The following is a 27826-nucleotide window of genomic DNA, read 5'->3' on the forward strand; positions in this document are numbered from 1 at the left end:
TTCGGACGCGGCGGCTACAGGCGAAGCCTAGCTCTCTGCAGGGGCATTCCATCTACCCGGGGGACTCAACAGAGTGAGTGCAGGGTTCGCTGCGGCCGTCCTAAACAGTGGTCTCAGCCACAGGCTCACGCCTGACCAGTACGCCTCTGGGCCCGGATTACCACGTGGTGCCTCCTCAGGCAGCGTAACATTATAACCGGCCTCAACTAGTTTTATTAGAGTTCCTCTTATAAACTCTTTTTCTGTGATTTCTGTCGCATTGGTTGAGGTGCGTTGCCTCTTTTGGTTTAGTCCGTTTGTTTCTCTTCTGGTATCATGAATCCAACTCCGCAAACGTTCTCTGATCAACTCCAGGGGTTAACCCAAATGGTTAGAGAGTTATCCTTGAAAGTGGCCTATCAGGAACAAAGGGTCCGTCCTCCTGATCCAGGGGTTCCCGAGCCTAAGGCGAATCTACCAGACCGCTTCTCTGGAAACAGGAGGGATTTTTATAACTTCCGAGAAAGTTGTAAACTATATTTCCGTCTCAGGCCTCGGTCCTCGGGCTCCGAGACCCAGCGGGTAGGGTTGGTGATATCTCTCTTACAGGGGGATCCTCAAACCTGGGCCTTTGGTTTGCCTTCCGACAGCCCGGCTTTATCTTCTGTAGATAACTTTTTTAGTTCGTTGGGTCTTCTTTATGATGACCCTGACAGGGAGGCTTCGGCTGAGACCCACTTACGGGCCCTCAAGCAAGGTAAGGACCCAGCAGAGGTCTACTGTACCGAATTCCGTCGCTGGTCCAACGATTGTGGTTGGAATGACCCAGCCTTATGGAGTCAGTTTCGATGTGGTCTGTCTGATGCCATCAAAGACAGCCTCATTCAATACCCGGTTCCCACCTCCCTAGATAAACTCATGGAGTTAACCATTAAAATCGACCGACGACTCCGTGAACGGAGATCTGAACGAGGTACTCAGGCACGTCCCATTCCCTTTGTCTCTATGGCCCTGAGGATTCTGAAGAGCCCATGCAGTTGGGAGCAGTTAGAATTTCCCCAGAAGAAAGAGCCCGTCGGTTAAGTTCCGGTCTTTGTTTATACTGTGGAGGGAAAGGACACCTTCTCCGTAACTGTCCTAACAGGCCAGTAAAAGCCCAGGCCAAGTGATCGAGGAGAGGGTTCACTTAGGCCTGCAGCTTTTTTCCTCTCGTAATTCGTTACTAGTTCCCTGTAGTTTTTCTTTTAACAATATCCATTTTTCTTGTTCCGCATTCATTGATAGTGGGGCAGCAGGGAATTTTTTTGACTGTTCCTTAGCGCAGAAGCTTGGGATTCCCTTCTTTAAGCTCGAACAGTGTATCTCTTTACGGGGTTTGGATGGAAATGTTCTATCCAATGGGGTAATTTCGTTCCAAACCCCTTCGTTATCGTTAACGGTGGGTCTATTTCACTCTGAAGAGATTTCGTTTTTGTTAACCTCATGCCCGGCTGTTCCCTTAGTATTGGGTCACCCCTGGCTGGAAAAACATAATCCTTCTATTGATTGGAATACTGGAGAGATAGCTCGTTGGAGCCCTCAGTGCTCTAAACATTGTCTCAAGCCTTCATTGCTTCAGGCATCTGTATCTTTCTCCGAAATTCCGGTTCCCTATCAGGAATTTGCCGTTGTTTTTTTCTAAAGGGAAAGCTGATGGTCTTCCTCCACATCGTCCCTACGATTGTGCCATAAAGCTGCTACCCAATGCTTCTTTTCCCAAAGGGAGACTGTACGCCCTGTCCATTCCCGAGACCAAGGCCATGGATGAATATGTGCAAGAAAGTCTTAAGAAAGGGTTCATCCGGCCTTCCAAGTCACCACTTAGTGCCGGTTTCTTTTTTGTGGGAAAAAAAGACGGCTCCCTTAGGCCGTGCATTGATTTCCGAGCGCTCAATAAAATCACCATAAAAAATACCTATCCCCTTCCCTTGATCTCTGTACTCTTCGATCAATTACGGTCAGCCACCATCTTCACCAAGATTGATCTCAGAGGAGCTTACAATCTCATCAGAATCAAGGAAGGCGACGAATGGAAGACAGCCTTCAGTACTCAGACTGGGCACTATGAGTACTTGGTGATGCCTTTTGGTCTTTCTAATGCGCCCGCTGTGTTCCAAGATTTCATCAATGACGTTCTGCGGGATTTTTTAGGCGCATTTGTGGTCGTTTATTTAGACGACATCTTGATTTTTTCACCAAATATCGTTTCTCATAGAACTCAAGTCAGGCAGGTACTTCAAAGATTACGAGAGAACCAGCTGTTTGCCAAAACTGAGAAGTGTGAGTTCGAAGTTGCTCAGGTGGCCTTTCTGGGGTATATCATTTCTTCCAAAGGATTTCAAATGGATCCCACGAAAGTCCAAGCCATACTGGATTGGCCCCGACCCACTAATTTAAAGGCGGTCCAACGCTTCTTAGGTTTTGCAAACTATTACAGGCGTTTTATTCATTCCTTTTCTACCATTGTAGCGCCTTTGGTTGCATTGACCAGGAAAGGAGCTGATCCGTCCAGGTGGTCGCCCCAAGCGGAGCAAGCTTTTGAGACACTCAAACAAGCGTTTATCACGGCTCCCATCCTCAAACATCCTGATCCCAACCTCCCCTTCATTGTGGAGGTGGATGCCTCCGAGGTGGGGGCTGGAGCTGTTCTGTCTCAGGGAGAGCTTGATGCCGTTGACCTGTATCCTTGTGCGTACATGTCGAAGAAATTTTCTTCAGCTGAAGCCAACTACGACGTTGGGAACAGAGAGCTACTAGCCATCAAGTGGGCCTTTGAAGAATGGCGCCATTGGTTGGAAGGAGCTGTTCATCAGGTCTTAGTACTTACTGATCATAAGAACTTACAGTATATTGAGACAGCTAAGAGACTCAATGCTCGGCAGGCGCGTTGGGCCTTGTTTTTCATGCGCTTTAACTTTGTTATCACTTATAGGCCAGGGTCGAAAAACGCACGAGCAGATGCTCTTTCTCGGTGCTTTCTTCCTCAACACGAAAGTTCAACTAGCAAAGCTCCAATTCTTCCTTCATCTTGTATTCGGGTAGGACTCAATCAGACCTTGGAGGGTCTGGTACGTCAAGCGCAGAGTCAGGCTCCTGCCCAAACTCCACCCGCTCGTCTGTTTGTTCCTGAGTCTTTGCGATGGAGGGTTTTGACGGAGGTCCATGACTCTAGGATTTCTGGACATCCAGGAGTGTTCAAAACATTAGACCTGTTGTCTCGTGTGGTTTGGTGGCCTAGTATGTCTCGCGACACCAAAGAATTCGTGCTGTCTTGCCCAACTTGTGCCCGGCATAAGGTACCTCGCTCTCGGCCTTTTGGGGAACTTCTTCCTTTAGCCATTCCCTCTAGGCCCTGGTCTCATATAGCCATGGACTTCGTAGTAAGTCTTCCTGTTTCTTCTAACTGTCAGGTTATATGGGTGGTCATTGACAGATTTTCGAAAATGGCACATTTTGTACCTCTAAAGCAGTTGCCATCTGCAAAACAACTGGTCGATTTGTTTGTACAACACATTTTTAGGCTTCACGGACTGCCTACGGATATTGTCTCTGACTGAGGTCCACAGTTCGTGGCGCAGTTTTGGAGACTCTTCTGTTCTTCTCTCAAGATTAAGACCAGTTTGACCTCTGCATTTCATCCCCAGTCTAACGGGCAGACTGAGCGTTTAAATCAGTCACTCAAGCAATACCTGCGGTGTTTTGTTTCGAAATTACAAGATGACTGGGTCAACGTTCTTCCTTTAGCGGAATTTGCGTATAATAACGCATACCATTCTGCCTCTAGAACGTCACCCTTCTTTGCAGTATTTGGGTTTCATCCTCGAGCCAACTCTCTAGGACCAGAAGCTGTAAAGTCTCCCTCCTCTGCTGCTTCTCGCCTCAGGATCTTATGGAGGAAAATTCATGTTGTCCTCAAGGAGACGGCTTTTAAAGAGAATGTTTTTGCCGATAAATCCAGAAGGCCTTGTCCATTTAAGGTCGGTGATTGGGTGTGGTTATCCACCCGAAATATCAAACTTCATCAACCTTCGGCTAGGCTAGGGCCCAGGTTTATTGGTCCTTTCCGGATTATCAAGAGGGTTAATCCGGTGGCATTTCGTCTCTTGCTACCTAAATCCCTCAGGATATCCAACACATTTCATGCATCCCTTCTTAAGCCGGTATTTTTCTCCCAGAGATTTCCTCGCAAGATCAACGCTGCTCCTTCTCCAGTGGTGGTACAGGGTCAACAAGAATTTCTCGTAGAGAAAATTCTGGATTCTAAGATTGTTAGAGGCTCTCTCCGATTTTTGATTCATTGGAGAGGTTACGGTCCAGAGGAGAGATCCTGGATTCCCGATAGGGATTTGCATGCCCCTGATCTCAAAAGAAAATTCTTTCAAGAGTTTCCTCATAAACCCGGTGGTAGGGTTTTTTTAACCCCTCCTCAAGGGGGGGGTACTGTCAGCTCCCGGGAGCGGGGGTTGCGGCGGCGGGTGTCCGGTGCACGGAGGGTGCACGCGGCGCTTCCGCCCTGCACCGCCGGTCCTCCATGGATGGCGTCCACTCGGCAGGGGGACGCAGGTGCTGTTCACCCCCCGGAGCGGGGGTCGCGGCGACGGAAGGCCGGTGCACGGAGGGTGCACACGGCACTTCCGCCCTGCAATGCCGAGCCCCCTCTGACCACTTCCGCCCGGCAGGGTGACGCAGGCTTTAGGTCCCGGCATTCCCCTGCAGCCGCAGGGAGGTTGCTAGGCAACAGGGGACGCCGCGGACGTCACGCTCGGCCACCTGATCCCACGCTGGAACTGGGGGCAGGATTGAGCAGCGGCGTCTGCTGATTGGCAGGTCTATCCCTCTTAAGGGATTCACACCTCCAAGATGGTGCCGGTTATAGCTTTCAGCTTATGTATCCGGTCCCTGGAGTTGCTGCTTGTCGGTCTGCTCCAGTCCTGGTATCCGTCTGCTTGTTCCAGCATCTGATTCCTGGATATTCCTGTTGCTTTGTATTCCCTGTTTTCCAGTGGTTGCTCCATCTCATCCCTGGCAGGAGGCTGCGTTGGTTTCACATCTTCAATTCCTTGGTGGGCCACGTAAGTGCTCCTTTGGAGCCTGGTTATTCTTTATTTCTGTCATTGGGTCCGCCGTGACCCCGGCGCTTCCGTGGGACCTCCCTTGTGTCCGTTCTATCCATTTCCCTCCTGGGCCTTTCTTCTTGCGCCCTTAGTTTCCTTAGGCAGGGGAGTCCCCGTTTTCCATCTATACCCTGCTTTGGGGAACCCTGTTTTCCTTGTGTTTTCATTCAGTGTTCCCCGTCCTCATTGTGTCTGTGACTAGGTCGCACAACCCGTCTTTGGCCTGGTGCCGGTCAGTCAGGGGTCCCTTCTCAGCTAGGTCCGGTAGCTAGTTGTCCTCTTGAGCTCCCCTCTGGTGATCGCTTGCCCTTTGTCACCTCTTAACACCTGGCTGCATCGGGGTCGGAGCCGGCTTAACCAGCTCCTTCGGACGCGGCGGCTACAGGCGAAGCCTAGCTCTCTGCAGGGGCATTCCATCTACCCGGGGGACTCAACAGAGTGAGTGCAGGGTTCGCTGCGGCCGTCCTAAACAGCGGTCTCAGCCACAGGCTCACGCCTGACCAGTACGCCTCCGGGCCCGGATTACCACGTGGTGCCTCCTCAGGCAGCGTAACAATATCGACCTTTTGACTTTTTTCATGTTGACCTTTTAACCATTTCGACCTTTTGACCATGTCGACCAATAGGGGTCGACCTTATGTCTGTCGACCTAGACACTGTAGATCTAATGAATGCATACCTTGCCGATCACCTGCATCTCTTTTCCAGGCTTCGCAATTTAGAGCAATTTAGAGGCATATACAGTAAACCTTTCATATATCCAAATCTGACTGGCTGGGTGTCAGCTTGGAGTCAGCAGTTATTCAGCAACGTGCGTTTGAAAGCTCTGTCCAGCATAAGACAAATCTTTTGCGCCAAAGATGTGGCTGGCACACATACTGTACGTGACACTGTTGATGATGATTATGGCTACTATCTCCACCAGAAGGATGATGGCGTTGTTGTTGTATAGATGTGGAAATCTGCCTTAGTTTACAAACACAAAGCTGTCTCGGGCGCTTAATCCACAAATAGAACTATTTATAAGCTGTGATGGTACTATGGTAAATTTAATGCAACTGTACAACCACATTAATTCATGGTGATTGATTCCCTTTAACATTCCTCAACTCAGTCAAGTTTCCTTACTATTAATTGGAACAATTTGTTTTACAAAACAAAAGCAAAGGCCTTTAGTTACTGGACCATCTTTGCAATATACAATGGTTTGTCTCTTTCCTAATACTGCAGGAAAATACCCCCTTTTCTGTTCATTTTGGTCTGTTAGGGGTAGATTTACTAAAGCTTCTAAAACAGACAAGTGGCGGTGATACCCATAGCAACAACCAAGATTGTAATATAGAAAGGATAGCTAGAACCTGAATGGTTGCTATGGGCAACACTTCCACTTTTCATGATGAGAAGCTTTAGGAGATCTACTCCTTAGTCTTTATATTGCAACCAGATGCTTCTTGATAAAACTGCTTATATTGGCAATGGTTATTAATACAGTGCAATGTGCTTCCCTACTCAAGGACCGATGCTATCTATGTCTCATGGGTGCTCTGCAGCTGGATCTCGGTGGAGCCCCTGCTGGACCTGCAGGCACCGGGAAAACCGAGACCACGAAAGATCTGGCCAAGGCCCTTGCTATACAGTGTGTAGTGTTCAACTGTTCTGATGGGCTGGACTATAAGGTATGCAGACTTGGAGGAACTGTACCGTATATACAATATTATATAACATTTCATAATTTGAGAAGAGTTTATTTGTTGGCTGTAGCTGTAACAGCATACAGTATTTTTTGTCTCCCAAAAATAATATTATATAGATTGGGGCATAACTAGATATTCGTAGGCCCCATAGCAAAATTTTGTAAGGGGCCCTATGTACCAGCAATAGTGATTAATGTAAATGGCACATATAACTTATACAGTAAAGAAGGGCGCCCTTCAGGACTGGGCCCCATAGCAGCTGCACCCCTTGCACCTATGGTAGTTATGCCCTTGTGTAGATATATTGTTCATTAAATATACATATGCAAATAAGAAACTTATCACTGGAAGCCTAAGAGCAGGACAAATCTTTTCATATTTTCTTCTGCAGATGATGGGTCGTTTCTTCAGCGGGTTGGCCCAGTCTGGAGCGTGGTGTTGTTTTGATGAATTTAATCGAATTGACATTGAAGTTCTTTCTGTAATAGCCCAACAGCTAATAACAATAAGGAATGCCAAAGCGGCAAAGGTAACCTGGATTGTGTTTCTGTTTTTACCTACAGTACATCATATGTGTCTGCTGAAATCACATATATTATATTAATGACAGCTAAACATATTCACATTTGTTTTTAAAATAAAAGACAATGGGGGCCAAATGTAATAGAGTGTGAGGACCAGAAAGTGAGAGATTTTGGGAGAGTTTTTTTATTTTTTAAAGCGGCAATCATTTATACTGAAAATCCTGGTTGATTTTGCCAAGTAATTGAATGCCGCTTTAAAAAAAAAAGGGAAAACTCTCCCAAATTCTCTCACTTTCTGGTACTCACACCCTATTACATTTATCCCTCGATGTTTGTAGTTAATGACATTTCACTGTATTTTTATGTGTCTGTATTAAGTTGAATTTTACATGGTAAGTGCGACAAGAAAACTGTTCAGATACTGTATGCTACTGTTAATGATATGGACACACATTGAAATGCCCAAGGCTCAACATACTCACAGAATTATGTATTTTTTTCGACACATTTTGCACCTGTTCCTTTGACGTTCAAAATGTCCAACTATTCATGAGGCACTAAATGGTCAATATTATGCTTGCCAAAGTATATACTGGAGACAAATCCCCAAAAGCATAGATACAGTAAGATTACATCAGTCAACCGCGTTGCTCGAAATCAAAAAAAGTTCTGATACTCTGTGTTTTTTCTCACTTTCATCTAAAGATTACTTTATCCCATAGTTTACTGTTTTCTGAAAGTTTACGGTATACTGAAAGTGTCAGAAAAAGTTATATCAACTGAATTTAGGGCAGAAAAAAATTGGAAAGGGCTTCGCTGCAATTTACAACCCAAGGCGGAAAAGTTTGTGCCCCCACTTATGCTTTTTCTATGGGAAAAGAAAATCACTACTTTGACACGTTATTCCTGCTTATCAAAATTCTGCTAAATTATTGCACATCTACATCACGCACCCTATTGAATAAGCCTTCAGAATTGGTGTTGCCATTGTTGAATACAGATGTGTCCACATACATCTTTATGCCAGGGGTTCCCAATCTCGGTCCTCAGGACCCCACACAGTTCACGTTTTGTAGGTCACCCAGCAGGTGCACAGGTACATTCATTACTCATTGACACATTTAAAGAGATCAGCAGGTGGAGATAATTATTTCACTTATGATTCTGTGAGCAGACCTGCAAAACATGCACTGTGTGGGATCCTGAGGACCAAGTTTGAGAACCTGTGCTCCATGCGATACAAGTCACGTTAAACATAACACCTGAGTTACAGGTGACTCCAGAGGCGTAGCTACCATAAGGAAGCCACCGCGGCTGCTTGGGGGAGCAAGCGCCAGCGGGGCGCCCCCGGTGCCCGGGCACTCTGGTCAGACCCCCCCTTACCCCTCCGCATGTCGCCGCCACCGCATTCAGTCCGGCACCGCAAATAGCCTCCGGGCTCCGCAGTAATGAAAAATGACACGACAAAATGGCTACCCCCTATTAGTAGACAGTTTTTAAGGATGCTAGAGGAAGCCGCCGCCTCCTCTAACATCTCTAAAAAAACTGTCTGCTGTACGGGGGCAGCCATTTTGTCGTGTCATTTTTCATTACTGCAGGAGACGGAGCCCGGAGGCTATCTGCGGTGCCGGACTGAATGCGGGGCCGGCGGCGGCATGCGGAGGGGTAAGGTAATTTTTTGGCAGGGAGGCGCCACAATATTAGTTACGCCTTTGTGTGACTCTGTCTGCTGGACTTCTATTATGTTACTTTTCAACTTAAATTTGCAAATAGGAGTGAATAAGAATGCACAAGCTGCTGATTAAAATGATATGTGGCATGTCTATATTTAGTGTGTGACTGCCGCAGTATCTGCATAATAAATTGAATGTTACTATGTTTTTCTGAGGGGTTTAGGTCTAGGCACTTATGCTAGGAAGAGGGGTGGGAGGGTTAGGCTTAGGCAGCTGGGTGTAAGGATTAGGGTTAGGCTGCATGGAAGGAAGGTTAGGGGCAGGGCTATTTTTCAGCAGGCTCCAGCAGGAACTGAGGCCCTTATTCTAGTTCACTCTTTCTGACAAAATCTTTCTTAGATGGACAAAACCATGTGCACTGCAGGTGGGGCAGGTGTTACTTGTGCAGAGAGAATTAGATTTGGGTGGGGTTTTGCTTCAAAGTGAGATCTATATTGCAGTGTAAAAATAAAGCAGCCAGTATTTACCCTGCACAGAAACAAAATGACTCACCAAAATCTAATTCTCTTTGCACATTTTAAATCTGCCCATCTGCAGTGCACATGGTTTTGTCCATCTAAGAAAGATTTTGTCAGAAAGAGTGAACTAGAATAAGGGCCTCAGTTCCTGCTGGAGCCTGCTGAAAAATAGCCCTGGTTAGGGGGGACAGTGGAAGGTCAGGGCCGGCTCTACCATTAGGCAGTTTTAGGCAGCTGCCTAGGGCGCAGGGATCTGGGGGGCGCCACTAAGTCTGCCTACAAAAAAATCAAGGATGTTTATGAGTACCCTTGTACTTAAAGCAGGTGGTGACAGTAGAACCTCAAAGACCTCACCTCTATACTTTCCCTAGAGGCATACTTACCTCCATTGCTGCCCCTTCCTCCTTGCACTCTGTTGTGGGGGCAAAGGTAGGCCTCCAGAGAAAGTAAGGGACTTGACCACCTTCCTGGGGGGGCTGGGGTTGGAAAGTGTGTATTGGTGGCAGTATGGTGGAGCAGTACAGTAGGTTGAAGTTTTGCCTAAGGAGCTGGGAAGCCTTACACCAGCCCTGTGGAAGGTAAGTATACATAATGGACTCTGTTGAAATTCCCTCAGAAATAATACTGAACGTGATTCCAGTGAGCAGAATACCAGCATGAATTTTGCTGCTTACTGAGCCAACTTGTAGATCTACCTGATTCTGGTAGAGGTGGCTGTTCACCAGTTAGAACGCTACCTTGGCGGTCTCTGCACTCTGGTTTGTGAATAGCTGATTAAATCCATCAGTCATTGTTTGAAGCAGTCTCCTGGTTATGATCGTGTCCCAACACTCCATCTTCAGTACACCAAGAGTTAATACAGGGCTCCAAGATTGTATTGAGACTCCTGAGTAGCTCATTAAAATTAGGGACAGAAGATAATCAGCAACAGCTCAGTAGCCTATCAAATAGAAGCAAGGATGAAGGAGAATCTGATGTAGGCTCCCTGTATAAAAGCTGCTACTGATCTCAGCTACAGTTCCTAACACATTGTAGACATAATAAGTAGGGCAGGGCACATCCTAATCTTGAGAGCTTGCAATCCTGCTTACAAACAAGTCTTGACCATTTTTATAATACTCCAGACATATATCGATCATATTTGTATATCAGATATGGATGTGTTTTTATAATTGCATTTCTATAAAATAATTATGTTCTATTTATTTGATGTGCTGCCTAGCTCTCCAGGTTTATGTTTGAAGGCCGTGAAATCAAGCTTATTATGACGTGTGCAGCATTTATAACAATGAACCCTGGCTATGCTGGAAGAACTGAGCTGCCAGATAACCTGAAGGCTCTCTTCAGACCGTTCTCAATGATGGTGCCAAACTATGCTTTGATCGCTGAGGTAAGAGTAGGAGATCACTAATATGATATTTATCAATTGGAATTGAATATAGCTGCATTTCCTCTCTGCCATGATGTAATGCTTGTGATATGTTATGTAAATATTGTTTATCTTTTGTTATATTTGGATGTCTTAAACTGGGGTTGTATGTGGTAAACATCAAGGCCGGTTTCCAGTTAGCTGCAGTAATTTACTGCAGCTAGTAGATTTGGTCGGGGCTGTCCAGTTATCTCCGATACGCGGCACTTATCAAGGATTGTGTTTAGGATGCCTCAGGTACCTGATTCATAATACGATATAAACAGCCATCGAGCCACGATAGTGCAAGAACATTTCCATTGGATTATTTTACAATTGCCCAATAAAAATGGCCTGTAATTGAATAGAATGATAACGACAATCAGTCATTGTTTTAAATTGGCCAAAAAAGGATCGCAATAATAGTAATTAAATACCAGTCTATGTTAGATTTTTCTTAAAAATCACCTAATTCGTAACATTAGAGTATTTAAAAAAAAAAAATCATTGGATGAGAGGTATGGGGGCATATATACCATGGAAACAAATCTGTCCCCAAGTTACCTCAGCATTGCCCTCATCTCGTTTTTATGGCCTCATATGTTGAGTATTTATTTATTTATTACCAGTTATTTATACCAGTTATTTATATAGCGTACATATTCTGCAGCACTTTACAGAGAATAGTTGAGCAGTCCCTGCCCCAGTGGATCTTACAATCTATATTCCCTGCCACATGTACACGCACACAGTTGAGTAGTATGATTGTATATTTCCACCTAACCTGTAATACTGTGGGGGATATTCAATTGTCAATATGTCAAAACTGCCGTCTTGCCGAAAAGATGGCAGTTTTTAAAGGAAGGGGTTCCAATCTATTCAATGCCAGGTGGATTGACGGAATAGCCGCTAATCCACTTGCTTTTGATGTTTCCAGCAATCTCAATCCGACATGAAAAGATGTTGGATTGAGGCAGGGAGGACGGTGCCGGGTGAGCAGCAGCTTACACTACTGTTCTCCTGTCCACTGCCTCCCGTAACCCTTCCGCCGCCTCCCATACCCACCTGCCGCACTCATTTGTCCCACCGCCAGGCCAGGTGAAAGCAGCTCACCCAGCCCCGTCCCGCCTCCCGCTGTCTCCTGCCACCTCCAGGCAATCATGCTGCCTTCTGCTGCTGCTGCGCTCACCCGGTCCCAAGCCGGGTGAGCATCAATCAGTGGCCAAATCGACATCCAGATTTGGCCGCTGCATTGAATAATGGATGCCGAATCCATTCCGTCAAAAGAATTTTGTAATGGATCCGGCATTAATTGAATATATATATATATTATCTCTTTTTCGCTTTTGATGATTACAGACTTTATGAAAACAGTGATCATATTATGAAAGAAACCTAAATGCAAATGTTATTTATGTTTTTGTTACAGGTGGTCTTGTATTCTGAAGGCTTTGAGTCTAGTAAAGTTCTGGCCCGGAAGATGACACAAATGTATAAGCTATGCAGTGAGCAATTATCACAACAAGATCACTACGATTTTGGAATGAGAGCTGTAAAATCAGTCTTAGTCATGGCTGGGTAAGGATTGTGTGGTTTTGTTAAAATCCAATATGCACTAAATGACCTTAGAGTAATACCACAAACTAAACCGGAGATACTCAAATAGTTTATCTTACAGTATGTCTTCTTTTTAAGCTCACTGAAAAGAGAGAATCCAGATTTAAATGAGGATGTAGTACTAATTCGTGCTCTACGTGACTCAAATTTACCAAAGTTCTTAACCGATGACGCTGATCTATTCAGGTATGATATATTATTATTCTTTATTTATCTGATGCCATGGAAGATTCAAAGTGTATTTCAGTACAATACAAACATAACAGGAAACAAGATGCACGCAAAAAACAATGTATACATGGCACTCAAGAACGCCATTTATATTCACATAAAGTCACTATAAATGGAAAACTAGTGCTGGCTGAGCCTGTACCCTGATTGGAGCCTGCTGGGAGCAGACGGATGATGTCACATGACGTCAGCGCCCGCCTTCAATTGAGTAACCATTGAATGATATTTCCTCAGTGCGGGCACATGCGAACGGATTCCACTTACATTGTAGTGAGGGAATCTGACCGGTGGTGTGGGCATGCATTCTGCTGGGTGGCATTAACCTGCTCGCTATGCAGTGAATATACTGTCTGCAGACTACAGCTTCTAATGAGAGAGGGGGTCAAGCCCAGTGGAAAGTACAGCAATTTCCTGGCTGTCTAGTCCACCGCTGAATGTAATCCTACTGCTGACTATGTGCAGCACCCTCTGAGTCTTAACACTTTTGATTGGCAGATTGCATGTTAACCACTCCAGCTGACAGTACAGTATGAAATCCATACTATATATATACTAGTAAGCCCGCTCGAAGCTAATGCTTCGAAAGCTAGTTGATGTAGTTTCACTTGCTGCCAACAGATGGCAGTGTAAGCCCACTCGAAGCAAGTGCTTCCAAAAGATGGCAGTGTTTTGGAGACACTTGGACACTAGAAATATATGTCATTTAATGATTATATTATGTCCAAATAGGCTAATGCAACTTCATCATTCAGTGTTACTCTGTCCATATCTTCAGTATCTCTATGCTTTCTCTATGTTTGCAATACTGTTAGTGTTCGTATACACACTTGTTACAGCGGACATACCTGTATGCCTGGTGTTTATAATTTTGTGTTTTGAGCGAGTCTAGTAATGTGTCTGAAGAAACATATGCACATACATAATCTTTTGTTAAATGTATATTTTCTCTATTCTGAAATTTAATAGGATGAGGGAATCAGAAAGTGAAAGATTTGGTAAGAAATCTCCAGGTTTTTTAAAGCAGCAATCCTTTACACTTCAAAATCAAACTGGTTTTGCCGTAAACGATTGCCTCTTTAAAAAACCTGGAGATTTCTTACCAAATCTCTCACTTTTTATGTCTAACGTTCTATAAAATTTGCCTTGACCAACAGTGGTAGCATGCTTAGGCATTCTCGAATAAGGTCTCATTATACTAATTTGTATTGGTCCTATGGGGTCCGTTTGTCTGAGGAGAGACTTGTGGGGGATCTATTTTAGAGTATTGCTTTGGTGGTACTTGTTTCCTATCTGGGCGCCCGTCGCGGGCATCGCGGGTACATTTATGTCTGGCCGCGACGCGACCGACGCGATGCCCGCGATTTCCCATTGAAACCCATGTTAAACATGGAAATCGTGTCGGTCGCGTCGCGGCCGGCCATAAATGTACCCGCGATGCCCGCGACGCGATGCTCCCGATTTCCCATAGGAATCAATGTTAAAAGGCCCGATGGCCACGATTTTACTGTTAAATGCCTCAATGGACCCGATTTGCCCATAGGAATCAATGTTAAATGGGCCACAGAGCCCAAATAGTCCCAATTAACCCTTAAATGTTCCCCCTTAATTTTTGACGCCACCCCACGATCGACGCCAACCCGAAGCGTGGCGAGCGCAGCGAGCCCGCGAGGGGCGGCGGTACGCGTCCTCCGACCTTTTCATGCCCTACTATCCACTAGGGCGTGGTGTGAGAATATAATAGTGTGGCGAGCGCAGCGAGCCACCGAGCCCGAAGCGTGGCGAGCGCACGCGGATACCTTCACAGTTATCCGCGTCCCCTCGCGGGGCTCGCTGCGCTCGCCACGCTTCGGGCTCGGTGGCTCGCTGCGCTCGCCACACTATTATATTCTCACACCACGCCCTAGTGGATAGTAGGGCATGAAAAGGTCGGAGGACGCGTACCGCCGCCCCTCGCGGGCTCGCTGCGCTTGCCACGCTTCGGGTTGGCGTCGATCGTGGGGTGGCGTCAAAAATTGGGGGGGACATTTAAGGGTTAATTTGGCTTATTTGGCCCCAAATCGGGTCCATTGAGGCATTTAACAGTAAAATCGCGGTCAATCAGGATTTTTAACATTGTTCCCTATGGGAAAATCGCGGTCATCGCGGGCATCGCGGCCATCCCAATTTACCCGCGATGCCCGCGATTACCGCGATGACCGCGATTTTTACCCCCGATGACCGCGATTATGATCGTGGGCGCCCAGATAGGAAACAAGTACCGCTTTGGTGCTTTAGTACTTGTATGGTGGTGGTGTGAGTTGTTTGTTGCAAGACCTTCACCTTGGCGGGAAAAAATGTCAGGTCACCATTTTGGGTGCACATTTGTTATACGTTGATTATTATTATGGTTTTGAGTGCACTTCTTTGACTTGTCTGTTTGCTGGACAATCCTGACAGGAGGCTGTGTCCTTACCTTTCCGGGTATCAGTTGACATTGCATTGTGTTAGTTGCATGGTTGGAGTGGGTTCATTATAGCCGTCCTTTCTTTGCCACCATAGTTTAGTTTATTTAAACCTGTTGAAATATTCTTAATGTGTTTTTAAATAAATAGCTAATAAATCATTATACTGTCAAATCCATGTCTCAAAGTGTAATAATACTGTTTATTTATTGCAGTATCAATTATATGGTGGGTACTTGTGTATTTTGGCGGCGCCCGTCGTGGGCATCGTGTGCCTTAACTTTAAGGCACAGGACGCGACGCGATGGACCCGATTTCTCCATAGGCTTCAATGTTAAAATATTTTTAACATTGAACCCGATGGAGAAATCGGGTCCATCGCGTCGCGTCCTGTACCTTAAAGTTAAGGCACACGACGCGACCGACGCGACCGACACGATTTCTCCATAGGCTTCAATGTTAAAATATTTTTAACATTGAAATACTGTCGGTCGCGTCGGACTTGTGCCATTATAATGGCACAAGATCAAATGTAGTTGTTAAAATCCATCTAACATAGAAAACAATGGGAAATGGGCCAATATGGCCCATTTCTCATTGTATATGGCCCCGTCATGTCCAAATATAAATGCCCCCCATTGTCAGCGGCACCCCAGTATTGACGCCAACCCGAAGCGTGGCGAGCGTAGCGAGCCCGCGAGGGGCGGCGGTACGCGTCCTACGACCTTTTCATACCCCTACTATCCACGTCGGCGTGGAGTTGAGAATAGAATAGTGTGGCGAGCGCAGCGAGCCACCGAGCCCGAAGCGTGGCGAGCGCAGCGAGCCCCGCGAGGGGACGCGGATACCTTCACAGGTATCCGCGTCCCCACGCGGGCTTCACAGGAGTCCGTGGCCACGCGGACACCTGTGAAGTCCGCGAAGGGACGCGTTTACCTGTGAAGGTATCCGCGTCCCCTCGCGGGGCTCGCTGCGCTCGCCATGCTTCGGGTTGACGTCAATACTGGGGTGCCGCTCACAATGGGGGGGCAGTTATATTTGGACATGACGGGGACATATACAATGAAAAATGGGCCATATTGGCCCATTTCCCATTTTATTCCATGTAAAATGGACTTTATCAAGTCCATCTTATCTTGTGCCATTATAATGGCACAAGACCGACGCGACCGACACGATTTCAATGTTAAAATATTTTAACATTGAAGCCTATGGAGAAATCGGGTCCATCGCGTCGGTCGCGTCGTGTGCCATGTTAATGCACACGACGCGACGCGATGGACGTGATGGACCCGATTTTTCACACACGATGGACGCGATCCTCATCGTGGGCGCCGCCAAAATACACAAGTACCTATGGTGTGTACACGAGCCAAGTGCTTTCATCTGTAGTGTCTCATGTATAGAATTATTCATAACAGACAAAGTACCAGCCAATCAGCGTCTGTAATTTTACAGTCTGTTGTTGAAAAATGACAGTTAATATCTGATTGGCTGGCACTTTATCTCACTCAGCTTTATCACTATCCAAGGTGTAGTACAATTGCCCCTTTGCTGTTATTGGGCACAGCATAGCACTAGATAGAATAATACAGTATATAGTAAAAAACATATGTACAACTATAGCTTGGGCTATCAATAATGTGGGGGAAATTTACTAAAGGAAATTTGTAAAAAAATAGGTGTATTTGTATCCAGAAATACACTTACTGCTGACATTTACTATCCCAAAAATACGGCAATTTGTATTCGTATTGATGTGCTATCAATACGAATACGAATTGCCGTATTTTCGGAATAGTAAATGTCAAAAATAAGTGTATTTCTGGATACAAATACACCTATTTTTTTTTACAAATTTCCTTTAGTAAATTTCCCCCAATATGTCTGTGTAAGCTATTTATTATATCCTATTTTATCCAACATGCCTGTAAACGTATATAATGGAGCCTGACCAGTTTGACATCTTTCTTTATTTCAGTGGCATTATATCTGACCTCTTTCCAGGAGTTGCCATTCCAGAACATGACTACGGCATTTTGGAATCCACCATCAAAAGTGTAATGCTTACTCGGGGTCTTCAGCCTCTGTCCAGTATGGTACATAAGGTGATACAGTTCTTTGAAACAATGATTGTGAGGCATGGCGTCATGTTAGTTGGGCCAACAGGAGGTGGGAAAACTACAGTATACCAGATTCTGGCAGATACACTGACAGCCTTGTTTAATGCCGGTGAAACCCATCACTTTTACCAGCCTGTTAAAACATATGTACTGAACCCGAAATCGATTACAATGGGTGAATTATACGGAGAAGTGAACAGTTTAACCTTTGAATGGAAGGATGGATTAATGGCGCTGAGTGTCAGAGCAGCTGTAAATGACACCTCAAAAGACCACAAATGGATCATCTGTGATGGGCCAGTCGATGCATTGTGGATAGAAAACATGAACACTGTCCTGGATGATAACAAGATGCTCTGCTTGGCGAACAGTGAGAGGATCAAATTCACACCCCAAATCCATATGGTGTTTGAGGTAATTAAAAAAATTAAAATTTTATTTTATATTCTCTATCCATAACATAGTAATGTAACTCTAAGGGTGGTTTCACACGCTCCGGCTGAAGCCGGATGGCGCAACACCCCGCACGGCCAAGAAGCCATGCCGTACATAGAGGTGTACAATGGTCAGGATGGCCACAGCCCGTCAGCCGTCCTTTCCAGTGGCGACATCCGGCTGCAACCCGGTGGCTGGGCCGTGACCATCCCGTGTAAATGGGCACAATCCTGTCCATTGTTAACTACTGTGTACGGTACGGCGTCTTGGCCATGCGGGGTTTCACCGGCCGGCATCAGCCAGAGCGTGTGATATAACCCTAAGGGCAAGTATGACACTACTGGAAATCAGCTCCTTGTTAGCTGTATAGGTGGTGGGGATCAAATGCAGCTCTACATGGCATAACTCTACGCTGGCAGTGCTTTATGTTATAGTTAGCGGTCAGTGGTTTTGGCTCCACAGATATTAAGGCCAGACTGTGTACTGTGTACTGTAAGAACATTGGGGATGGTTCTGGTTGGTTTGCAAAAACCCAAGAGTTTGCTTTTGCAACCAAAATCCCCCCCATTGTGTACCCCTACAATAGGCAGTGATGTTATACTGTAAAGCCACTATTTTGTAATTAGGTTTGTTTTGTACTTAATTATTTCAGGGCCCTGATTCTGATTCACTTGCAAATGCAAATTATCTCTCTAATGGACATAATCATGTGCACTGCAGGTGGGGCAGATGTAACATGTGCAGAGAGAATTAGACTTGGGTATTATTTTGTTTCTGTGCAGAGTAAATACTGGCTGTTTTATTTTTATACTTCAATATAGATATCCGTTTGAAGTACAGATGCAGCCTTTCTCATTGTTGCTTGCACTTCGCCAGCCGCCTGTCTCATACGCTCGCGCATCAATTGCCGGGACACACGCACACCACATTCCATGGCGCGGGGTGGTGCTTACCGCGCAAGGAGCCGCTCTCATCACCTAAACCCCACCCAAATCTTATTCTCTCTGCACATGTTACATCTGCCCCCCCTGCCCCCAGTGCACATGGTTTTGTCCATTAGAGAGAGAATTAGCTTTTGCGAGTGACCCAGAATTGACAGAGAGTGACCCTTATTGCAGAGAGTGTTGCAATGTCTGTGATGTAGGGGGTGAATCAGTACCGATCGCTAAGCAGCAGTGCCCAAACGTTTCCCCCCCCCTTCCTGGCAAATCCCCTCGATACCATGCAAGGGAATGTACACGAACACATCCCCTCGCATGCGGCCGAAAGTGACTTTTATTCTCATCAGAGTCTGTCGAAGAGGGGGGGGGGGGGGGAGTACTGACATCATGTGGCATCAGCCGTCCGCCCCTGGGGAAAGCCTAGCGTTTTCACGGGGATGCCCATAAAATGCTGGGCGTTTGCTTTCTCCGACCCCATATATTCGTGCGTCCTGGAGAAATCCTTCGATGGTCGCCGACCATCGAAGGATTTCTCCAGCAGCGGGCACATGCGAGGGGATGTGGTTTCAAAACACATCCCCTCGCATGGTTGCGAGGGGATCACAGCTTACAGAGTAGATCAGAATCAGGGCCATCATGTAGAGAATGTTGCAATTTCTATGATGTAATGCAGAATACAGGGGGCAATTATTAATCACTTACCATGGAATGGATTGTCTCCTGTTCACAGCCACTGAGTAAGTCTTCTCAGTGCAGCAAACTTCGTGGGGAGGAGGCCAATGCTGACGTCAGCGTCCCTCCCTCCCAATGGTCGGGTAAGGCATGCGTTTGCCGGGGCACTCCCAGAATCGCTGGCGTTCTGACCCAAAATGCCTGTCACCTGTCAATCAACTTGCAAACAGCCACTTATGGCTAGCCATCGTTGGCTGTGATCTCATTGATGGCTCACACATGCACGGTGCATGCACGGTCGTTCGATAACAGCTCCGGCTGCTAATTTGCAGCCAGGTGAATTGGTCTGAATTGGGCCCAGAATATAGAGACATCACGGGAATCAGGGTGGACAGAAATGTGTTATAGACTTGCACGAGGGGGTGGAGTCTTAGTCAAGGTCAGGAAGGTCATAACTACCATGCTCCAGGTTGTGTTAGAACAGTGGTTCTCAACCTCAGTCCTCAGGACCCCCCAACAGTGCACATTTTCCAGGTCTCCACACAGAATCATAGGTGAAATAGTTAGCTCCACCAAAATAATGAGTGCACCTGCCAGGTGACCTGGAAAATGTGCGACAGTTGATTGGCTGATATTTTATCGCTCTCCATTTTATCACCTTTTTGAATCTTGGTTTAAGGTTTGGATCACCGTAAACATATTTTCTAACCAGAAAATCTGCATCTGGCCCATTGTCTGATACACCACTGAAATGTGCATTAATGGTCTGATTCTCACACATATTTAGATTGTCAACGGAATGCTAATGTGCAATCATAAGCTACACTTGTTTTCATACTTAAGAGTAGCTACCCATTAACATTATCATTGGCACTACATGCCACAACACACCCACAAAGCATTTCTCTTACATGCATTTGTATTGTTGTTGCCCAGTTGCTATCCTCAAATGCCCATTTAGCAGAGATGTACGGCTGATATACTGTATTATTAGGCCCTAAGCCTCAGATTTAGTGTTTTAACTAAACACATGATCCTGTGTATAGAGCTATCTGTGAAGTAGTGATGACATTGGGCCTTATTCTGGTTCACTCGCAAAGGCAGATTCTTTCTCAAATGGACAAAACCATGTGCTCTGCAGGTGGTGCAGATGTAACGTGAAGATAGAAGTAGATTTGGGTGGGGTTTTTCTTCACAGTGAGATCTATATTGCAGTGTAGAAATAAAGCAGTCAGTATTTTCCCTGCACAGAAACAAAATAACTCACCCAAATCTAATTCTCTCTGCACATGTTACATCTGCCCCCCCCCCCCCCCCCCCCTGCAGTGCACACGGTATTGTTCATTTTAGAAGGAATTTGCCTCTGAGAGTAAACTAGAATAAGGCCAAATGTTAGGAATCTGTGTCACCTTACATGATACTTCTAGCAAAGTGTCTGCAAATATTTTTTTTAAATCTATATTTAAATCTAAGTTTATATTTTAAGTTATTTTTTGTTAATGTAATGTAATATACTCAAACTGTTTCTTATCTAAGCAATCAAGCTGTATTATTCACATTTGCTGAGAACTGTTTTTATGTCCATATACTGGAATGTGAATCTGAGCAGCTTTAATTCAAATAGCTGAATAATTGAGTAAACATACAAAAATGCTACTGTAACAACCATCTGGCATACGATCTTTAAGCACATTGAATAGTTTTACAAAGCTAGTAATGAACCATAATTGCCTCTCAGTCAGTTGTAAGCCATCAATTTGTCTTTAAGCATTTTTTTTTGTTTATGTTTCAGGTTCAGGATTTAAAAGTTGCATCTCCAGCTACTGTAAGCCGGTGCGGAATGGTTTATATTGATCCAGAAGAACTTAAGTGGATGCCGTATGTGCAAACCTGGATAGCTGGGCTCGTTTCTAAAGTAGGTGCATGGAAACCAATATTCCATATAATGGACAAAACCATGCTGTTATTTTGTTTCTGTGCAGAGTAAATAAATACTGGCTGCTTTATTTTACACTGCAATATAGATCAGGGTTGCCTACCTTTGAAAAGAAGTTTCAGGGAGATTTTAGATGCGGAGGGGGGCGTGTCATGTTCCACCCATAGGGCATGTCTAATGACAGCTATGGGCATGTCTGTTCCACCTTCAAAGTATCCTTTCCCTCCTGTGTGATCCTGACTGTGCCGCCCCCCCCCGACTGTGCCTTGTGTGACGCTGATTGTGCCCTGTGCCCCCCCCCCCCCCCCGACTGTGACCTGTGCTATCCTCTCCCGCCTTACCCCTCCCCACATATTCATAAAAAGTATTCCATTGCCTCCCTCCCCACTGCTTCTTGGAGATACACCCCCTCCCCCCACCTCCAGGTTTTCACGCTTCCACGCTGCTGCAGCTTCATAAAAATTGATCCTCTCTCCTTGCTTCATTATTGCTCATCTCCCCCCTCCTCACTACTTCCAAAAAAATGTATGAAGCAGTGGGGAGAGAAACCAATTTAATGAAGCAGAAGAGGGGGCAGCCATGGGGAGAATTTTAATAAAGCCGAGTGTGGAGGCCTGAGTGAGGAAGCCTGTTACATCAGCGGGGAGCGGAGAGAGAAGTAATTTTTACTATGCACAAGCTCTTCACCACCATCCACCAATCAATTAATTAATCTTACCCGCTACTGCTGCTTCCGCTCCCCATGCTGTGCTGCGTAGTGCGGCTACTTCCTACTGTACACTGCAGTACAGTCACCACCACGGCACTCACCAATAAATGTCTCCCGCGGCTGCTTCCGCTCTCACTGGCCATGCTGTGATGCCTTCCCCGCCCTGTGTTGCTGCTGCTGAGGAGATCGCAAACCACAGAGCCCCGCGGCGGCCGGCATTCATTGACATGACGGGGTACACCATGACATCGCGCTTACAGAGTCCAATACCGGCACTTTGTGACTTGCGCAGTCACAGGTTTCTCTGTATAGCTCAAAAAAACGGGAGGATCAGGCCTATTCCCGTAAGACCGGGAGGAATAATCAACATGCAGGAGACTCCCGCAAAATGCGGGAGGGTAGGCAACTATGATATAGATATCAGTTTGAAGAACAAACCCCACCCAAATGTAACTCTCTCTGCACATGTTATATCTGCCCCACCTGCAGTGCACATGGTTTTGTCCATTAGAGAGAGAATTTGCTTTTGCGAGTGAGCCAGAATCAGGCCCTATATGTGTTGAAAGCTACATGGATAGAAATTTTGAACATGTATTCTCTCCAATACACCCAAATCTTCCCTTTCCTAATAGAATGTAAGCTCTCATGAAGGCCCTCCTTATTGTTTCATCTCTACACATAGTGGTAGATGGTCAACAGTCATTAGGTCAACATTGTTAGGTCGACATACTGGAAGGTCGACAGGGGTATAGGTCAACATGGGACATGGTCGACAGTCAAAAGGTCGACATGGTTTTTTTTTTACAGTTTTTTTTTTACGAATGACACAGTCGCAATGGACTGTGTCGCCATGCTTTGAAGCACGGTGCCTCGCTAAGCTCAGCACACTATTTTATTCTCCCACCATGCCCTAGTGGATGGTAGGGCATGAAATACCACCTGTCGGCACATGTCGGCTCAAAAACAGTAAAAAACCCATGTCGACCTTACCCATGTCGACCTAACGCATGTGTCGACCTAAACACCTGTCGACCTTGTCCCATGTTGACCTAGACCCCTGTCGACCTAGACCCATGTCGACCTTCCAGTATGTCGACCTTATAGTGTCGACCATCTTATGGTGGACCCATCAACCGTATCCACTCAGCCGATTGGTATAGGCTGTAATTGAAGATACGCTTGCAACTATGCTTATATTCAATGTTATTGTTTAACCTGTTTTGCAAGTTTTGAGTTGTACAGTGTTGAGGAAATTTGTGGCACCTCATAAATAAATGCTAATAATTATAATGTACAATAACGGACCACAATATGACTTACTCCAGTCAGTAGTTACAAGTTAGATAGGTTGAACTCGATGGGCTAACGTCTTCTTTCAGCTTTAATTACTACAGTATGTTACTATGTTACTATGTTACAAACATTAATATGGTGAGTGATCTGTGGGGAAGATGCTATGCCTGAACAGATCGGGGCTTTGGGCCCCTCGTCTCTCATTCCAGTGCAATCTGGATGCAAAGTTTGAACCCCAAATTGTGGATATATCACTGCGATAGCCCAAATCATATTTTGCATATTTTCAATGTGAATGATGTGTTGATTAAATAGAGATTTAATATATCACTATACTGAATTGTTATAATTGATATTATAATCTTGCGATTATTAGCACTGTGGGTCTAATTCAGATTACACCCTGCCCGTGTCCACCCATCCTGGAGCGAACGCCCGTCCGAGTGTGAATCTCACCGAAGGTATTTGCTCCGCGGGTTTGCACATGCACATATTTGCGCATGAGCAAACCCCAACAATCAACCAGGGTAGCAATTCGGCCCACACCGAGCGGGTCTGAAACCACCCCTTTGCACCACAGATAAGCATTTGCAACTGTGGCCAATTTACAGTATATCCAGCTCAACCACATTGCCACTTGCTACTGAATTGATGTAAATAGGTAGCATCAGGGGTGACTGATACTGCAGGCTGATACTGCAGGCTATTCAGAGTTGAACGTATGCAACAATCTGTCAGGTTTCGGAATTATCTCGTGCACCGTTTAAAGGGATGTTGCAAATGCTCACTGACTGTGATTACAGCTTCTTTCACAGGTGGATGGATGGGGCAGAGCATTCATTCTCTGACTGAGGTAGATGTATGAAGCAGTGATAATGGAGAAGTGATAAAGTGCCTGGTACTTTATCACCTGCCAATCAGCTCCTAACTGTCCCTTTTTAAACCCAGCCTGTAACTTAACAGTCTGGAGCTGATTGGCCGGTGATAAAGTACCAGGCTTTGGTAAAGGCCCCCATACATTAGTCTGACTTGTCCTAAGGACAAGTAGGACCTGATTTCCCCTGCAGCTCCCCGTGAGGGGGACACACGATTAGGCACTTGATGTGCCAAGTTTTGCATAGGATACATCGCATGCGATGTATCCTATGCAACTCCTGGGGATCTGCAAGGTGGAGGGAGCAGGGGGGCGGCGGACATTGAGATGGCGGGCAGGGGACGCTGCTAGTAGGGCAGAGGCAGCGGGCAGGTGATGCTGCGGGGGACAGTGACACAGAGGCGGCAGTAACGGAGAGCTGGGCAGGGGGAGCCGGGAGCTGTCAGTACTGAAAAAAAAAGCCCATACAATGAATGGGCAGCCTGTGATTGACTGAGCGCTCTCTCAGCCAATTGCTGACTGGCTGAGAGAGCACTCAGCCAATCACAGGCTGCCTATTCATTGTATGGGCTTTTTTTCCCCAGCGCTGACAGCTCCCGGCTCCCCCTGCCCGGCTCTCCGTTACTGCCGCCTCTGTGTCCCCCGAAGCGTCACCTGCCTCTGCCCTACTAGCAGCGTCTCCGCCACCCCGCTCCGTCCACCTGCCCGGAGCAAATCTCCTTACTCCAGCTTGCCAGCCACCTCACAGAGTGCCCTGCCCGGATGCACATAAGATTTAGCAAATCTTATATGCAGCCGGTCCGATCTCCCGATCCGATGCGCACAGGACCGGGTGTCTTAACATGTGATTTCACCCGACTGCTCACAATGGTTGTGCAATGCGTCATTTGTCACGCCAACATTTCTTAATACTAGAAATGGCAGCAATGGTACCGTCACATCGATGTTAGCCAGCGCTTACCCTTTAGTAATGGAGAAATCCTTAAATTATTTTTCATTTTTAGCACTCATTAATAAAAAGAGGCATGTTTTGTCCAATGTATGTAAATACTATACATTTTCTGTTTATTATGATCTCGGTGCATTTTATTTTTACAGATGAATAATGAAACAGTACAGTATATTCTGAATTTGTTTGAACGATATGTTGAAGATGGCTTAAAGTTTGTCACCAGAAAATGCACTCAAGCTATTTCTCAAGTGGATATCAGTAAAGTAACTACACTGTGCTGTCTGGTTGAATCCCTGCTGCTTGGGAAAGGAGGACCGGACTTAAAAATGGTACATGTACTTGTGCAGGGTATATAAAATATGGATGGCAGAATGCAGAAACTTTTTTTTTAATTATTAAGGTTTGGTAATTTAAATAAAAAAATGAGCTTTTAAATATTATACATTAATTCTTAAAGTATCTTAACCTTTTGCAGTCCACATTTTTTTTGCAATCTAAACAGTCTGATTTAAATGTTTAAATTTATTGTAAATTTTTTTTATATTCAAAAATGGTCTACATTGAATGTTGAACAATGTTAATGTTCTTATTTTAAAGTGACTCACCATTGGATCTGCTACTAGCGCTAGGGCTGTTGAGCCTGACTGGACGTTGGACCTGAAAGGGTTAAACACTTAGGACTGCTATAGGTCCTGGCAGTGCAAGATGGGAATAAATATGTCTTAACGTACAAACTTAGAGCCTGATTCAGACCCGAATACGCAGCCAAGCGATTATTGAATGACCACACATGTGCACTGTCCACAGTGTGCATGTGCGAGCTGTCTGTGCAAACAATGCCCATGATGTATACCATCGCTGGCTGTTCATAAGGTGATTGACAGCCGGGGGCGTTTGTAGGTGGTTTCTGGGAGTCTTGTCTAAAAACGCAGACATGCTCGGCCATGGGGAGGGAGGGCCGCTGGCATCTGCAGTGGCCTCCATCTCTGCATGGTAATCGCAGTGCTGAGTAAGATTTACTTGATAGTAAGTGATTGCTAATGGTTTTCCCCCTTGTGCATAGCTGCAATGGTATTTGCAGCCAGGGCTGCCATCAGGAATTTGGGGGCCCGGGACTCATTTCAGCCAATTAAAATGCAGCACCGGCTGGTGACTCAATCAGAGCTCTGATTGGCTGCCAGTACGCAAGCTCTGATTGGCTCAAAAGCTGATGCAGCATTTTAATTGGCCCGCCGGCGTTCTGGGTTGAATAAGCCGCCCTTTCAGGACATGCTTTGTTCAGTGCACTGAGTGCAGTGGAAGCAGTCGGGGGGGGGGTTACTGTGGGCAAAATGAGCAGCCCCTCAGAGGCTGGGTCCCGGGATAGCTGTACCCACAGCACCCCCCTATTGGCGGCCCTGTTTGCAGCCATGCACAGGGGCGGGGTAAGACTGTGGCGGAGCAGCATTTACCTGATCACTGGACTCCCAACATTAGTAGGCCAGCGATCAGGTCTGAATTAGCACGTTAATGTTTCTTCTTAATAAAGTTATCTAGGCACTTAAATGGCTTGACAAATAAGAATAATAGGACTACTCTATGTTGTATTTCGTGCAAAGTGCCGTATTACTTCAATTGATATAATTTTACTTCCCCAATGGATACTGAGGGGGTGAGCAGACATTGTGGGGGTTTAACTTTTTGATGGTTTAATCGATGGTCTTATCATGATTGAGGATTTCACTTGTGACTAGAATGCATTGACAAGCTCCAAGTCCATTCTTTTCACATCTATTTAGTGTATTGACAATCCCTTTTATTTTGAAAAGTCAGTGTGCAATACAAAGGGAAACCGTTTTAGAAAGACTCATTTATTAACAGGAAGTAAAGAGAATGAGATTTTATTACCAAATGTTTATTATCCTCAGGATCAATCAAGACTAAACAGCCTCGTCTGTCAGACTTTCGTCTTCTGCTATGTCTGGTCATTGGGGGGAAATCTTACAGAAAATCATTGGGATGCTTTTGATACATTTGTCAGACAGCAATTTGAAGATAATCCGGAAGCCAAGGTAAGTGGTGATTTGTCCACTTAAAGAATGTTTTGATTATAGAATTCACAAATTCTGAAGTCTTTCTATGTCAAAATAAGATGTATTCTATAGTCTCAGCAAACTGTTTTTTTTCCAAGTTACTGCTGGGGATCACTACTAAATTCCTCCTCTAGCTGGAACTATTTTTACAATTACATAATGTACAGTATGTTAAAAAAAAAGTCTTAATTAGTACTAAATAAGTACTAAATTGGAATTCAGTTAGCTGCGGTAAGTTACCGCAGGCTAATTGATCCCCCGGAGCTATTCAATAATCCTGAACTTGGATTGTTTTCAATTAAAACCCTGCCTTCATCACCCGTGGTCAGTGTTAGCATGTTAGTCTGGGAATGTATCATGGATTCTGTATATTAACACCCAAAAACAAATCATTTAATGGGCAGAAAATGGTTTGTAATTGAATAAGGTTAAGCTAAAAATTGTGAAACAGCTCCAGACTCTCCCCTGGGTTTACGAGAGTGAAGCCTAATGCTGAGTCCTAAGGTCATCACATATATTAGATACATCCTCACATGTATGTTCATATGTACTTTGCCACTACTTCTGGCGGCTTAGAAACT

At 45.4% G+C, this 27826-nt stretch overlaps 1 protein-coding gene across 1 annotated transcript in view; it reads left to right on the plus strand.

Annotated features, from left to right (window-relative positions):
• Positions 1–27826, plus strand: part of DNAH6 (dynein axonemal heavy chain 6) — a 270855-nt gene that overhangs the window by 97741 nt on the left and 145288 nt on the right. The window contains 9 exon segments of the mRNA XM_083177142.1: positions 6647–6808; positions 7218–7355; positions 10764–10931; positions 12379–12527; positions 12645–12752; positions 17220–17775; positions 21202–21324; positions 25320–25502; positions 27081–27224. Of these exon segments, the coding sequence (XP_083033268.1) occupies positions 6647–6808; positions 7218–7355; positions 10764–10931; positions 12379–12527; positions 12645–12752; positions 17220–17775; positions 21202–21324; positions 25320–25502; positions 27081–27224 (1731 nt within the window).

The sequence above is a fragment of the Crinia signifera genome, chromosome 1 (genome assembly GCF_055691185.1).
Source record: "Crinia signifera chromosome 1, ASM5569118v1, whole genome shotgun sequence".
NCBI lineage: Eukaryota > Metazoa > Chordata > Amphibia > Anura > Myobatrachidae > Crinia > Crinia signifera.